At 51.5% G+C, this 10816-nt stretch overlaps 1 protein-coding gene across 5 annotated transcripts; it reads right to left on the minus strand.

Moving 5' to 3' along the window:
* Positions 1–3603: 3603 nt before the first annotated feature.
* SNRPA (small nuclear ribonucleoprotein polypeptide A) lies at positions 3604–10664 on the minus strand. 5 transcript variants are annotated; one of them, XM_072608257.1, is made up of 8 exons: positions 10562–10624; positions 10140–10271; positions 8044–8139; positions 7701–7873; positions 5245–5421; positions 4754–4927; positions 4572–4660; positions 3604–3988 (listed from the first exon to the last, which is right to left on the minus strand). In XM_072608257.1, exons 3-8 carry the CDS (start codon positions 8114–8116, stop codon positions 3829–3831), a joined length of 846 nt encoding a protein of 281 aa, XP_072464358.1. In that variant the 5' UTR covers positions 8117–8139; positions 10140–10271; positions 10562–10624; the 3' UTR covers positions 3604–3828. The 5 variants fall into 5 exon arrangements, with proteins under 5 accessions (XP_072464358.1, XP_072464359.1, XP_072464360.1 ...); XM_072608258.1 differs by having other exon boundaries at positions 10089–10271; XM_072608259.1 differs by having other exon boundaries at positions 10083–10271.
* Between the last annotated feature and the right edge of the window lie 152 nt (positions 10665–10816).

The raw sequence follows: 10816 nt of genomic DNA on the forward strand, positions 1-10816 counted from the left end.
TCATCCTTCCTGTCTCATTTCTGCTGCTCCAAAGCCATCCTTTCTGCCTCACAATGCTTGTAATCTTTTGAGTAGCACTAGAAGCATGAAAAATAGATCCCCACTGTCCACCGTCCCACCATGGCCCTTCACAGCTCTTAGGTTCCAAAGGAAGCTGTTGCATTCCCTCATTCTCATCTTTCATCTCTGTGACTTTGTTCATGAAATCTGGCATGACTGGGATGGACATTTCTTCACATCCTTCGAAGTCTTTGCATTTTTCTAAGATTCAACAGATGGCACTTCCAACCTGAAGGCTTCTGGGATCCTCCCAGGCAGAAGTGGATTTGGAATCCCCTCCAGCTTCCTCCCACCCCCACCCCTCCCAGGACTTCATACTCAACAGGAAGGCAAGGCCATTACCCAATCAACGAGCTTGATCAGCACAGCACTCAAAGCCTGAAGAGTCCAATGCCTCACATAGGAGGATCCTGAGCCTCTGCCCTGTCTTTTCTTGTTCTCCCCAAAGCTTTCCTTCAGCCATTCCCTATTAGCCATGTCTCCCTAGCCACTACTCACCCTTCTACCTACATCCACACCCAGATCTTCTCCCACTTAACTTTGCCTCCAGCTGGTCTGTTGCTTCCCCTTAGTCTAATTATTCTGCAGATTTAACATGGTCAGCCACCTTCTCCAACTCGCTTTACCTGGTCCTAAAGAATGGGTATCTTACCCCAATGGCCCTCTTCTTAATTCTCTGCCATCTCAGGTTCTACATGGGTTCAATTTTTGGCTCTACAAAAATGCCCCCAAATCCACATATATTCCTGCCTCCATCTGTTTTCTGCACATATCTGCTCCTTACGAGTGCCTGCATGCTGCCCATCACCATCTCCTCATGAAAGGTATTCCAAACTTGGCATGTCTAAAATTTTCCCCTAAAATCCTGTGCCACCTTCTAGGAATCACCCAAGTTCATTATTTTGGCTCTGGCTTTCTTCCCACTCCCCATGGCCAGTTCCCAAGAGTCACTGGTTCTTTCCCCATCTCTCCCAACTCACATCACCTCTGCTCAAGCTAAGGTCCCTAATCGCTTTCCATTCCCTTTCCACCATCACCCTTGACCCAATCCATCTTCCAGTTACTTTAACATCTCTAAATCTCAGGATGGCTGAATAGATTATGGTATATAAATCTAATGGAATACTACTGTGCTATAAGAAATGATGAACAGGAAAACTTCAGAAAGACCTGGAAAGACTTGATCTGATGCTGAGCGAAAGGAGCAGAACCAGAACTTTGTGCACAGGAACGACCATAGTGCGTGAAATTTTTTTCTGCTAGACTTGGAACTTCATCGCAATGCAAGGACTTAAATTCCCAATGGACTTTTAAGGCAAAATGCCTTCCACATCCAGAAAAAGAACTATGGAATTCACTCGCAGAATATAGCAGATCATTTTTGTGTGTGTATTATGTTTTGGTTTGTTATGATTTCTCCCATTCACTTTAATTCTTCTACGCAGCATGACTATAGAGAAAATGTATTTAATAGGAATATATGTGTAGTACCTACATAAAGTTGTATGCTGTCTCAGGGAGGGAGGGGGGAGGTAGGGAGTGTGGAAAAAAAATCTAAGTTATATGGTAGTGATTGTAGAACACTGAAAATAAATAAAATTAATAAAAATTTAAAAAATAACCTCTAAATCTCAGGTTTGAATGTCACTCCTGAGTAAAAATCTCCAGTCTCTTGCCTCTACACCCATACAAGCATGATTAATCATCTTGGGCAATTAAGAGATGGTACTGACCTTCCTCACTGGGAGCAATCAATGAAATCCCAGATCTTGTCTTCCCTCAGGATTCCAGCCAAACTGGATCAGAATCCTCCCCTCCAATCTCCATCCCTTTCCCCCCAACTTTTTTTGGGGAAATCACAGTTCAGTGACTTGCCCTGGGTCACACAGCTTCTAAGTGTTTGGGGCCAATGCTCTATCCCCTGCCTATCCCTTTCCATAGGCGATCCTCCAGGTTCCTAATCTATGGGAACAAACATCCTGCTGAAAATCTTATTTCATTCCATGCTTTGAAATAATTGTGTTCTCAGAGAAGAGGAAAAAGCAGTGGGGGCTCATGAGAACACTGTTGAGTGGACATGGGCTCTAAGTAACTTGGACATCCTAGAACAGCCATTGGGGAGCCCCCATGATGAGCTAAGGTTACCACCTGCCCAAGGTGCTAGAGAACCACATCACATTCCATACCTAGAAGTCCCAGATCCCACACCACCTCCTCCAAACTTTCCCCTAGGGTCACCTCATCATGCCTGAGCAGGCTCTCCCTACAAACTGCTTTATGTTCCTCTTGCATATATATTCAATCCCATATTTCACTCCCAAAGGGAGTGAATCCCAAGGTTTGCCCCACTGTTTCCCTTCCCCTACCTTCAAAATTAACAGGATTTCACTGTTCTTTTTCCCATAGCTGTTTCTCTGCACATCATTTATACCATCAAAGGAACACAGATTTAGGGCTAGAAAGGTCTTCCAGTTTTTGTCACTCAGTCATGTCTAACTCTCTGTGATCCCATTTGGAGTTTTCTTGGCAGAGATGCTAAAGGGGGTTTACCATTTCCTACTCGAGCTCATTTTGCAGATGAGGAAACTGAGGTAAACAGAGTAAAGTGACTTGCCCAGGGTCATACAGCTGGTAAATGTCTTGAGGCCACATTTGAACTCAGGATGAGTCATCCTGATTCCAGATCTGGAGTTCTATGCACAATGGTACTACCTAGCTGCCCCCACCCCATTTTATAAAGGAGTTAAGTGAGACTGAGGAGGTCAAAGGGCTTGCCAACCCCGACTCTCCACTTCATGTGGCAAATAAAGGGGTGAGATTCAAAGCCCTATGCTGACTCCAGGCTTGTATTGCAGCTTACAACAGGAAAGAATGAAAAGCTCCTGCTGGCAACCCAGGACCTAAGAAGAGAGAAGCACAGCTGGAGGGTGGGTATCCAGGGACCCCAGCAGTGTAACCTACCCCTGAAGAAAGCAGGGGCACGCCCTCTAAAGAGACACTACACAGTCCACACACACAACCTCGTGTACGGAAAAATGTCAGAGAGAGAGAGAAAGAGACTGTGTGTGTGTGTGTGTGTGTGTGTGTGTGTGTGTGTGTGTATGCGAGTGCACGCGCACACACGCACACACGCACACATGCACACACGCACACATGCACATACACTCCCATCACCTGGGCCCAGGGCCTCACACACAGGGGTCTTGTACTGACTGAGCTCTCACAGCCCTAAACTGTGCTGATGCCCATTTGCCCGAAGGGGGGTACAAGGGACCATGGACCAACCCTGTGCATGAGAAGAAGCCTGGGGCAGGGGCCAAGAGGACCAGAAGCAAGCCTTAGTTATACTGACTAGACAAGAGTATTCCCAGACCACTGCCCAGGCCCATCCATTCACAGCAGCCCAGCCACAGCAGGTACAGAGGCTCATGCATCACCAAGGTGGGGGGGCTCAGGACTCTGCAGCCCCAAAGTGAGAGGGGAACAGGTCTCTTGTGTGCTTGAGGCAGGTGGACAAAGATAAAAGAGCTGAGGACAACAGTGTGTGAAAAAACCTAGGCCGCCAACCTTTTATTTTTGCCCCCAGCTCCAGGTGCAATGTCTGAAGGGCAGACTCTGGGTACAATGCTGGGCACAGGCACACTCATGCTACCGACTGAGAGAAGGGAGCGGGGACTTACCTTCAGGGTACGACAGCCCCGAGCAGAGGAGCAGGGGGAGGGCCACCCTGGAAGGAAGGGGAGGACAGGGGAAGGAATGGGGATGGGGCTATTTCTTGGCAAAAGAGATCTTCATGGCGTTGTTCTGGGTGATCTTGAAGCCCTGCAGAGCATCACGGGCAGCCCCAGCCTGCACCTCATTGTCAAACTCCACAAAAGCAATGTCGTGACGCCCGGGGACCAGACGTACCTCCTTGAAGCCAGGGAACCTGGAAGGTAGAGATCGAGGGCTCTCAGCCTGAAAGCTCCTAGAGAGGAGCTCAGACTCCCCCACTTTTGACACAGGGGAAGCTGAGGTCACAGGGGAGAAGAAATGCAGCCAACAGAGCCAGGATCCAAACCCAAGGTGTCCACCTCCACTGGAACCACGGAGGGGAGCTCTAAAGAAATCCCACACTCTTAGACTGCCAGGAAGAGCAGGGACCTTGCAGGTTCATCCAATCCAACGCCATTTCATACAAAAGCGAAACTGAGAGGCCTCAAGAGGTCCCATGACCCAGACATGAACTCCCAATTCAGCCCAGACTTCCTGATGCAGCCAGGAACAGACAGGAGGACATCATATGCTCTGTGGCTAAGCCCAAAGACTCAGATTCAAGGGACACATCGCCTAAGATAGAGCCAAAGCAAGTGTCCAGACCAGATCCAGCTGTGGCTGAGCAAGAAGAGGGGGAGGACAGCTCAAAGACTGCCAGGGGATGAGGAGCAGCTGCTCCACAGAGGGGTATGATGGTCTGCATTGGCCATGCCCATGACCCTGAGTCTCCCTGTCCTGTCCCCCACAAGACTTACTGATTGAAGAGCATGGACAGCATGAGCTCATTGGTCTCCTCTGGCAGGTTGGTGAGGAATAGGATATGGTTGGGCGGGTTTTCAGATAGCTAGAAGGAAAAAAGAGGAGCCAGATATGAGGAGGAGATTCCCAGGATGAATTCTATCCCTACGGCAGCTGGAAGGATCAAGATTTAGCTCACCGGCTGGGCAGGCGGCATCTGTCCAGGCATCATCTGTTGTGGGGGCATGGCACCAGGTGGGATCTGTCCAGGGGCCAGGCCAGGTGGGGGGATCATCCCTGGGGGGGGCATATATGGTGGCTGCCCTGGAAGATGGTGCATGATGCGGGGGGCCTGGGTCATGGGTGGCATCCCCTTGGGAAAAGAAACAATCAAAGTCATGGAGAGAAGGTATAATAGGAAATCAAGGTGAGAAGGTGACTCATGGTAAGGAGGCGAGATACAAAGACCAGCTCATACTCAAGTGGGGAAATTGAGCCTGAGACAAGGAGACTAAGTTCTAGAAAAACAAGGGAACACAGAAACATTCCGAGGAAAGGATGAGTGGGGGAGGTGTCTGGGTGTGTGCAGTTGTGTAAGAGTGGACATGCATGCATGCATGAGGGCAGAAATTGGGCCACATCAACACCAAGCCCACAAACTTAGCTGAGTACAAGCCAGGGGACACTCACTGGGACAGGCTGGACAGCAGCCACAACTGGGGCAGCTGCCCCACCTGGAACAGCCTTCTTGACTGCTGGTGTTTCTTGGCCCTTGGGTTTTCTCTTCTCTCGTTTCCGGTCACGCTCCACATAGGTGCCTTTCATCTTGGCAATGATGTCCGAGTCCGACTTGGCATACTGGATTCTCTGAATCACCCAGAAAGATGTGTGGGCAAAGGGCTCCCTCTCCACCCACCCTCCGACAGATGTAGAGCAGTTCTGGGAAGCAGTCCCCCCGCCCAGGAGAGTACAAGGAAGTTATGGGGGACCTCCGGGGAGGAAGGGGGACGAGACAGGACTGAGAGGATGGGAGGCAGCAGCCAGGCTCTGCTCAGGCCCACAGACCCATGGCAAGGTCCAGGAGACAAGTTTCATCACACCAAGCTAGAGCCCTTGTGGACCCCCTCCCTCCAATCCAAGCCCCTGCTTTTCTCTTAATAGGGCCTGTCAACACTCAACAGCAAGGAGATTAGAACCCAAGGTTGTTGAACCAACTCAAGTCTGGCTTTTTCAGACTGAACCCACAGCCTCTGTCTACTCAAAGTAAGAACTTCAGTAACCCAAGTTAGCCAGTAGAAAAATGAACTCTACCTATGGAGGTAATGAGCCCCCCATCACCCACCCTTGCGGTACCAACAAGACATGGCTACTCAGGTGACCAAAACTTTTCAGAGATTACATTTATTTCTGTATGAGACCCAGGGCCCATACAACATAAATCCCACTTCACTAAGGCTCCAAAAACACTTTCCTTATCCACTAAAATGAGCATTTACCACACTCCTACTGTGTGTCAGGCACTGTACTAAGCATGTTCTCAATCAATTGTCACAACTGGCCTGGGAGGTGGACACTGTCATCATGCCCACTTTACAGCACAGGAAACTGAGGCAGAGGTGAAGTGACAAGATCAGGGGGATTTGAAGTTCAGGCCCAGTGCTCCTTCCACTACGCCGCTTCGCTACTACACCATTTACCCTGCCTAGGTCTTGCTTATAAAAAGTTGTGTGCAAGTCTCCATGCGATTCTGAGTTCTGAGAGATTCTGAGCTGAGTGACCACTGGCTCCATGAGGCAAGTGGTTCAAATGTAGTTATGAAATGGGAATATTTCACAGAAGAGGAAACTTTGGCTCCCAGACTTGCCCAGTGGGACAATACAGCTAGAATCACGATTGGGACTGGAACCCAGATTCTGACAAGACAATGGGATGACCCCTGAGGGGCCATGTTGGAATGGCTCTGTGATGGAGAAGAGCATGGGCCTACAGGGCCCCTGGTCTCAGCAGCTACTGGGGATGAGGAGAGGGCAGCCAGGGAAGATGGGCCAGTCACCTCCTCCCCTACTATGACCCAAAGGCCCAGCACAAAGCCAGGTCCCCAGGTGGCCCTTGGTGGCCCCAGCAACTCTCACTGTCTGCTGAGGGAAGGGCAGCAAAGTTAGGAAAGAGAGCCATGGTTAGGGTCACAGGATCTAGATTCAAACCCTGTCTTTGATGTTTTGTGACCTCAGGGAACTCACTTAACCTCACTAGGTCTCAGTCGTTTCCTTGATAAAATAAGAGCTGGAGTGGATGCCAGTTAAATTTGAGGCTAAGGTACAAGACAAGCCCTCCCCCAGAGTGTTAACATCTGAAATGTACAGGCAGACGTCCTTATTTATAGACACCTGGGACAGCCCTCCAAGACTTGGGGGTCTCTGCCCTCTCCTAGGTAGTCTTCTAAGCCCATGCTGCTCCCGTACTCAAAATCCTCAAGGGCAGAGGGGTTAAACTCAGGAGCCTATGCACAAACTAGATTAAAATGAGACTGAGGAATATTTAATAAACAAAAATAGAACAAAACATAGATAATGTTAACATGTGGTTTTCTAGGTGGGAGGTGTTCCACACTCCAGGCTCCATGGCTTTAGGCTAAACTACAAAGTCTTCCCCATTAGGATGTGAGCCCTGGGAGAGAGGCTAGAGGCTGACTGAGCCCTCTATATGTCTCTTCAGCTAAACGCTACACACAGTAAGAGTGTTATTAGTGCCTTTTCATTCATTCATAGCTCTCCATAACCCAATACTCACCTCTCCCCAGTCTATTTCTCCTATTAGCCTCCATCCCCACATCACACATAGCACTGGGCCAGTCAGGACAGCCCACTGTGCCCTCACCTCCCCTTGTCCTGTCCAACCTCTCCTCTGACACAGAAGACAGGCTTCTCATGCCTAGAACATGCTCCCTTCCAAACCCAAAGGGACCCAGCCTTTGTCCCATCACGCTCAGCCTCATGTTATGCTTACTGGCATGTGCTCTCTCTCTACTCCCAGGTTACTTCTTTGAATGAGGGATGGTGCCCCTTTTCAGACCCCTGACACACTTGTGGGAGTCTCACAATGTTTATCATTGTCTTAAAGGGACCTGAATTTGTTAAAGTGCTAACCATAGGTTTGTCATAGAAGGGAAAACCCTGCATGGAACGCAGAGCATTGGTGGCACTGCTCATCTCCTTGAAGATGACAAACGCTTGGCCTCTCATCTTCAGGCTCCTCGATACCAGGATATCCAGAATCTGGCCAAACTGGGAGAAGATGGCATACAGGGATTTCTTCAATTCTGGGGAAAGAAAGCCCCGAGATGGGCTGTCAGGCAGCAGCCTCCCTAGGGGAAAGAGGAAACCCCAGCCACCACACTCGGTGACCCAGCCCAAGGCCCTGAGACTTCATTCTCAGGCCTCAAATGGGCTACTCCGAGGATTGGGGGGAAAGAAAGGGCCTCACACTCACCATCCTTCTTTATCTTCTCATTGAGATTGTTGATGTAAATGGTGTGGTTGGGACGTGACTCAGGAACTGCCATAGTGGAAAACCCTTGAATATGGCCTGAAAAAACAGTGGGCCTAGGTTAGTCCGGCTTGAGACATCCTTCAGCCCCTTCGTCCCAAGAATCCCAGGGCCACCACCTAGGCCAAAGGCAAGACAACAAGGGGCCTTTCTTGCTTCAACATCTGCCAGAAGACTTCATGAGGCAGCTCGCTGGGCCCTGGGACACTTCTGGGAAACTCACAAGTTACTGTTTACAAACTGGCCAAAATCTGCCTCCCCACAACTTGTCACCCACCAATTCTAGTACTGCCTTCTAGACTCAAGCAGAGAAAGCCTGACTCCTCTCCCCTTCCCATCCTGTCTCCCATGAACTTCCCAGAGTGACTGGGGCAGCAGGAGGGAAGAAAGCAGAGATCTCACCAACTCAATCCTAGGCACCTTCCTAGCCACAAGATGTAGGCTCCACAAATGGAGCTCACTCACAAAGAGCACCAAGGAAATGGAATTCAATCTCATTGATGGCTCCCACAAAGCAGGCTCTCAGTTCAATTCAACTAATGCTTGTTGGAACAAAGAGCATGAGAAAATCATTAACACTACAAGAGGTGCCAAAAGGCCATGTGGATGCCATGGCCAAGCCTTCTGGACAGGAAAGAGTAAAGGAACTACAGAAGAGGAAGGTCACTGGGCCTGGCACCCAGGCTCAAGGGGAAGCCTAAAGAAACAGAGTCCTGCCTCAGACACATGCTGCCTGGGGGACCCTTGGCGAGTTCTGTGAGCTCTGTGATACAAGCAAGCACAACACTAAGTTCCACATGAGCTGTTGATCTGACTACATCTGGGGAAACTCCCACCCAGACAAGACCAGAGGCCAAACCAAACATGAAGTTCTTTGGATATGGTGCTCTGAAATACATTCTCATTACCTATCATCCCAACAACCCTGTGAGGCAAGGAGGGACACCACTACACCCATTTTTTATATGAGGACACAGAAACACAAGAGGTGAACGCAGGATTCAAAGGCATATAACTTAGAACCATTAAGACTCAAAGCTGAGAGACAGCTAACTGAAGTGGATAGAGCACCAGCCCTAGAGTCAGGACTACAGCCTCAGACACTTACTAGCTGTGTGACCCCAGACAACTCATTTAACCCCAATTTGAACCTCCTGCTGAGATTCAAAGCAGGTCTAGGACTCTTTCAATTACAAGGTGCCTCCAAAGCACATCAACACCCTTGTTGCCTTCATTGGTATTCTAGGCCTTCCAAGATGGCCCCAGCCCAAGTATCTCCCAATCTTCTTGCCCAGCCAGTGGTTCAGGCCAACATCCATTTCAATCCTCCCCCATCATCACTTATTTCAGCCTGCTATGTGCTGGGCCCAGTTCAAACAGTCCCTGCTCTCAAAGAACTCTAATTCTAATGGGGGAGAAATAGGACAAGCCTGGGCCAAGAGACGCCCATGCCAGGTAACAGGTGGGGAAGAGCATGAGCTCCCATGGCCAAGGAAAGGCTTCCCATGAGGTTGGGACAGCATCACAGCTGATGGGCACTGGAGCCTAAGAGGAGGAAGAAAGGAGGGCACTGCCAGCCCCAGGAAAAAGACACAGAGGTGAATAGGGGCCCGTACCCCGGGCCAGTATGAGATGGGCAATAGGAAGCCTACAGTGGAGGGGGCTTCCCAAGTGACGGGACACAGGGGGATGAACGCAGTGAGGAGCCGACCTTGGAGATGACTGCATCGACGGTGGCGCCCCTGAATTAGAACAACCGTTTTGGGGGCAAAGAGAAGGGGTCCCGTTTTGGACACAGGGACTTGGCCCCGTGGAAGGGCGGCGCTCTGCAGAAAGGTGAGGGCCGTGGCAGAGCCAAGGCAAGTCGGAGAGGCTCACGATGGCAAAGACCAAGGAGATGGAGGGCGGGAGCCTCGAAAGGGCCAAGTGACACCGCGGGGCCCTCGTGCAGGCGCGGGCCTGGGCGGCCGCAGGGAGCTTACGCTAACCAGGGCGCTGTGGGCCGGGGGTGTCAGCGAGGTCCCCCCCGAGCGACTTGCCCGATTCACGCGGGCGCCAGCTCTAGCTCCAAATCCAGGGCTCCGGCCACCGCACCACCGGGCCTGCCCCCGGGCGGCTGATCCCGGAGCAGCGGCGTTCCCGGGTCCCCCCCGGAACCGCGGAGGCTGGGCCTGCGAGGGAGGAGAGGGGGTGAGGAGGGTACCGGCGGAGGCCACCGGGCGCGCGCTCCCGGCCACGTGTCCGAGGCCGGCTGGCGCGCCGCCAAGGGCGAACGTTCGCGTAGCCCCGCCCCTCCTCGGGAGGCGAGAGCCCGTGGGGGGGGCAACGGATAGGGGATGGAGGGGGCAGATTGGGGAGTGGGGTCGTCGAGGGGGACGCCGAACACCGGCGGCCGAAGGTACGGGGCGGAGAAACTTCGCCAGCCCAGGCCCGATGACGGCCGCCCGCGGACAATACTTACTAATGGCGTGCGTCCGCGAGTTCCGCCGGTCGCTCTGTGGCGGGTCCCTCCTCCGCGGGGCTCAGCGGCGCTAGGCCCCGCCCCCATCCTAAGGAGAACCAATCCAGGCGCAGGATGTCTGGCCGTCTGGCCAACCAGAGATATCCCCGCCCCACCTGCGCAGGCTTCGCCAATCAGAACGTATCTTTGACTCCCGCCGCGTCTTGGAATGGACAAGAAGAAGAAGGGGAGGTCTGGCAGTCTCGTTTCCTTCGC

Source organism: Notamacropus eugenii, chromosome 5, assembly GCF_028372415.1.
Source record: "Notamacropus eugenii isolate mMacEug1 chromosome 5, mMacEug1.pri_v2, whole genome shotgun sequence".
NCBI lineage: Eukaryota > Metazoa > Chordata > Mammalia > Diprotodontia > Macropodidae > Notamacropus > Notamacropus eugenii.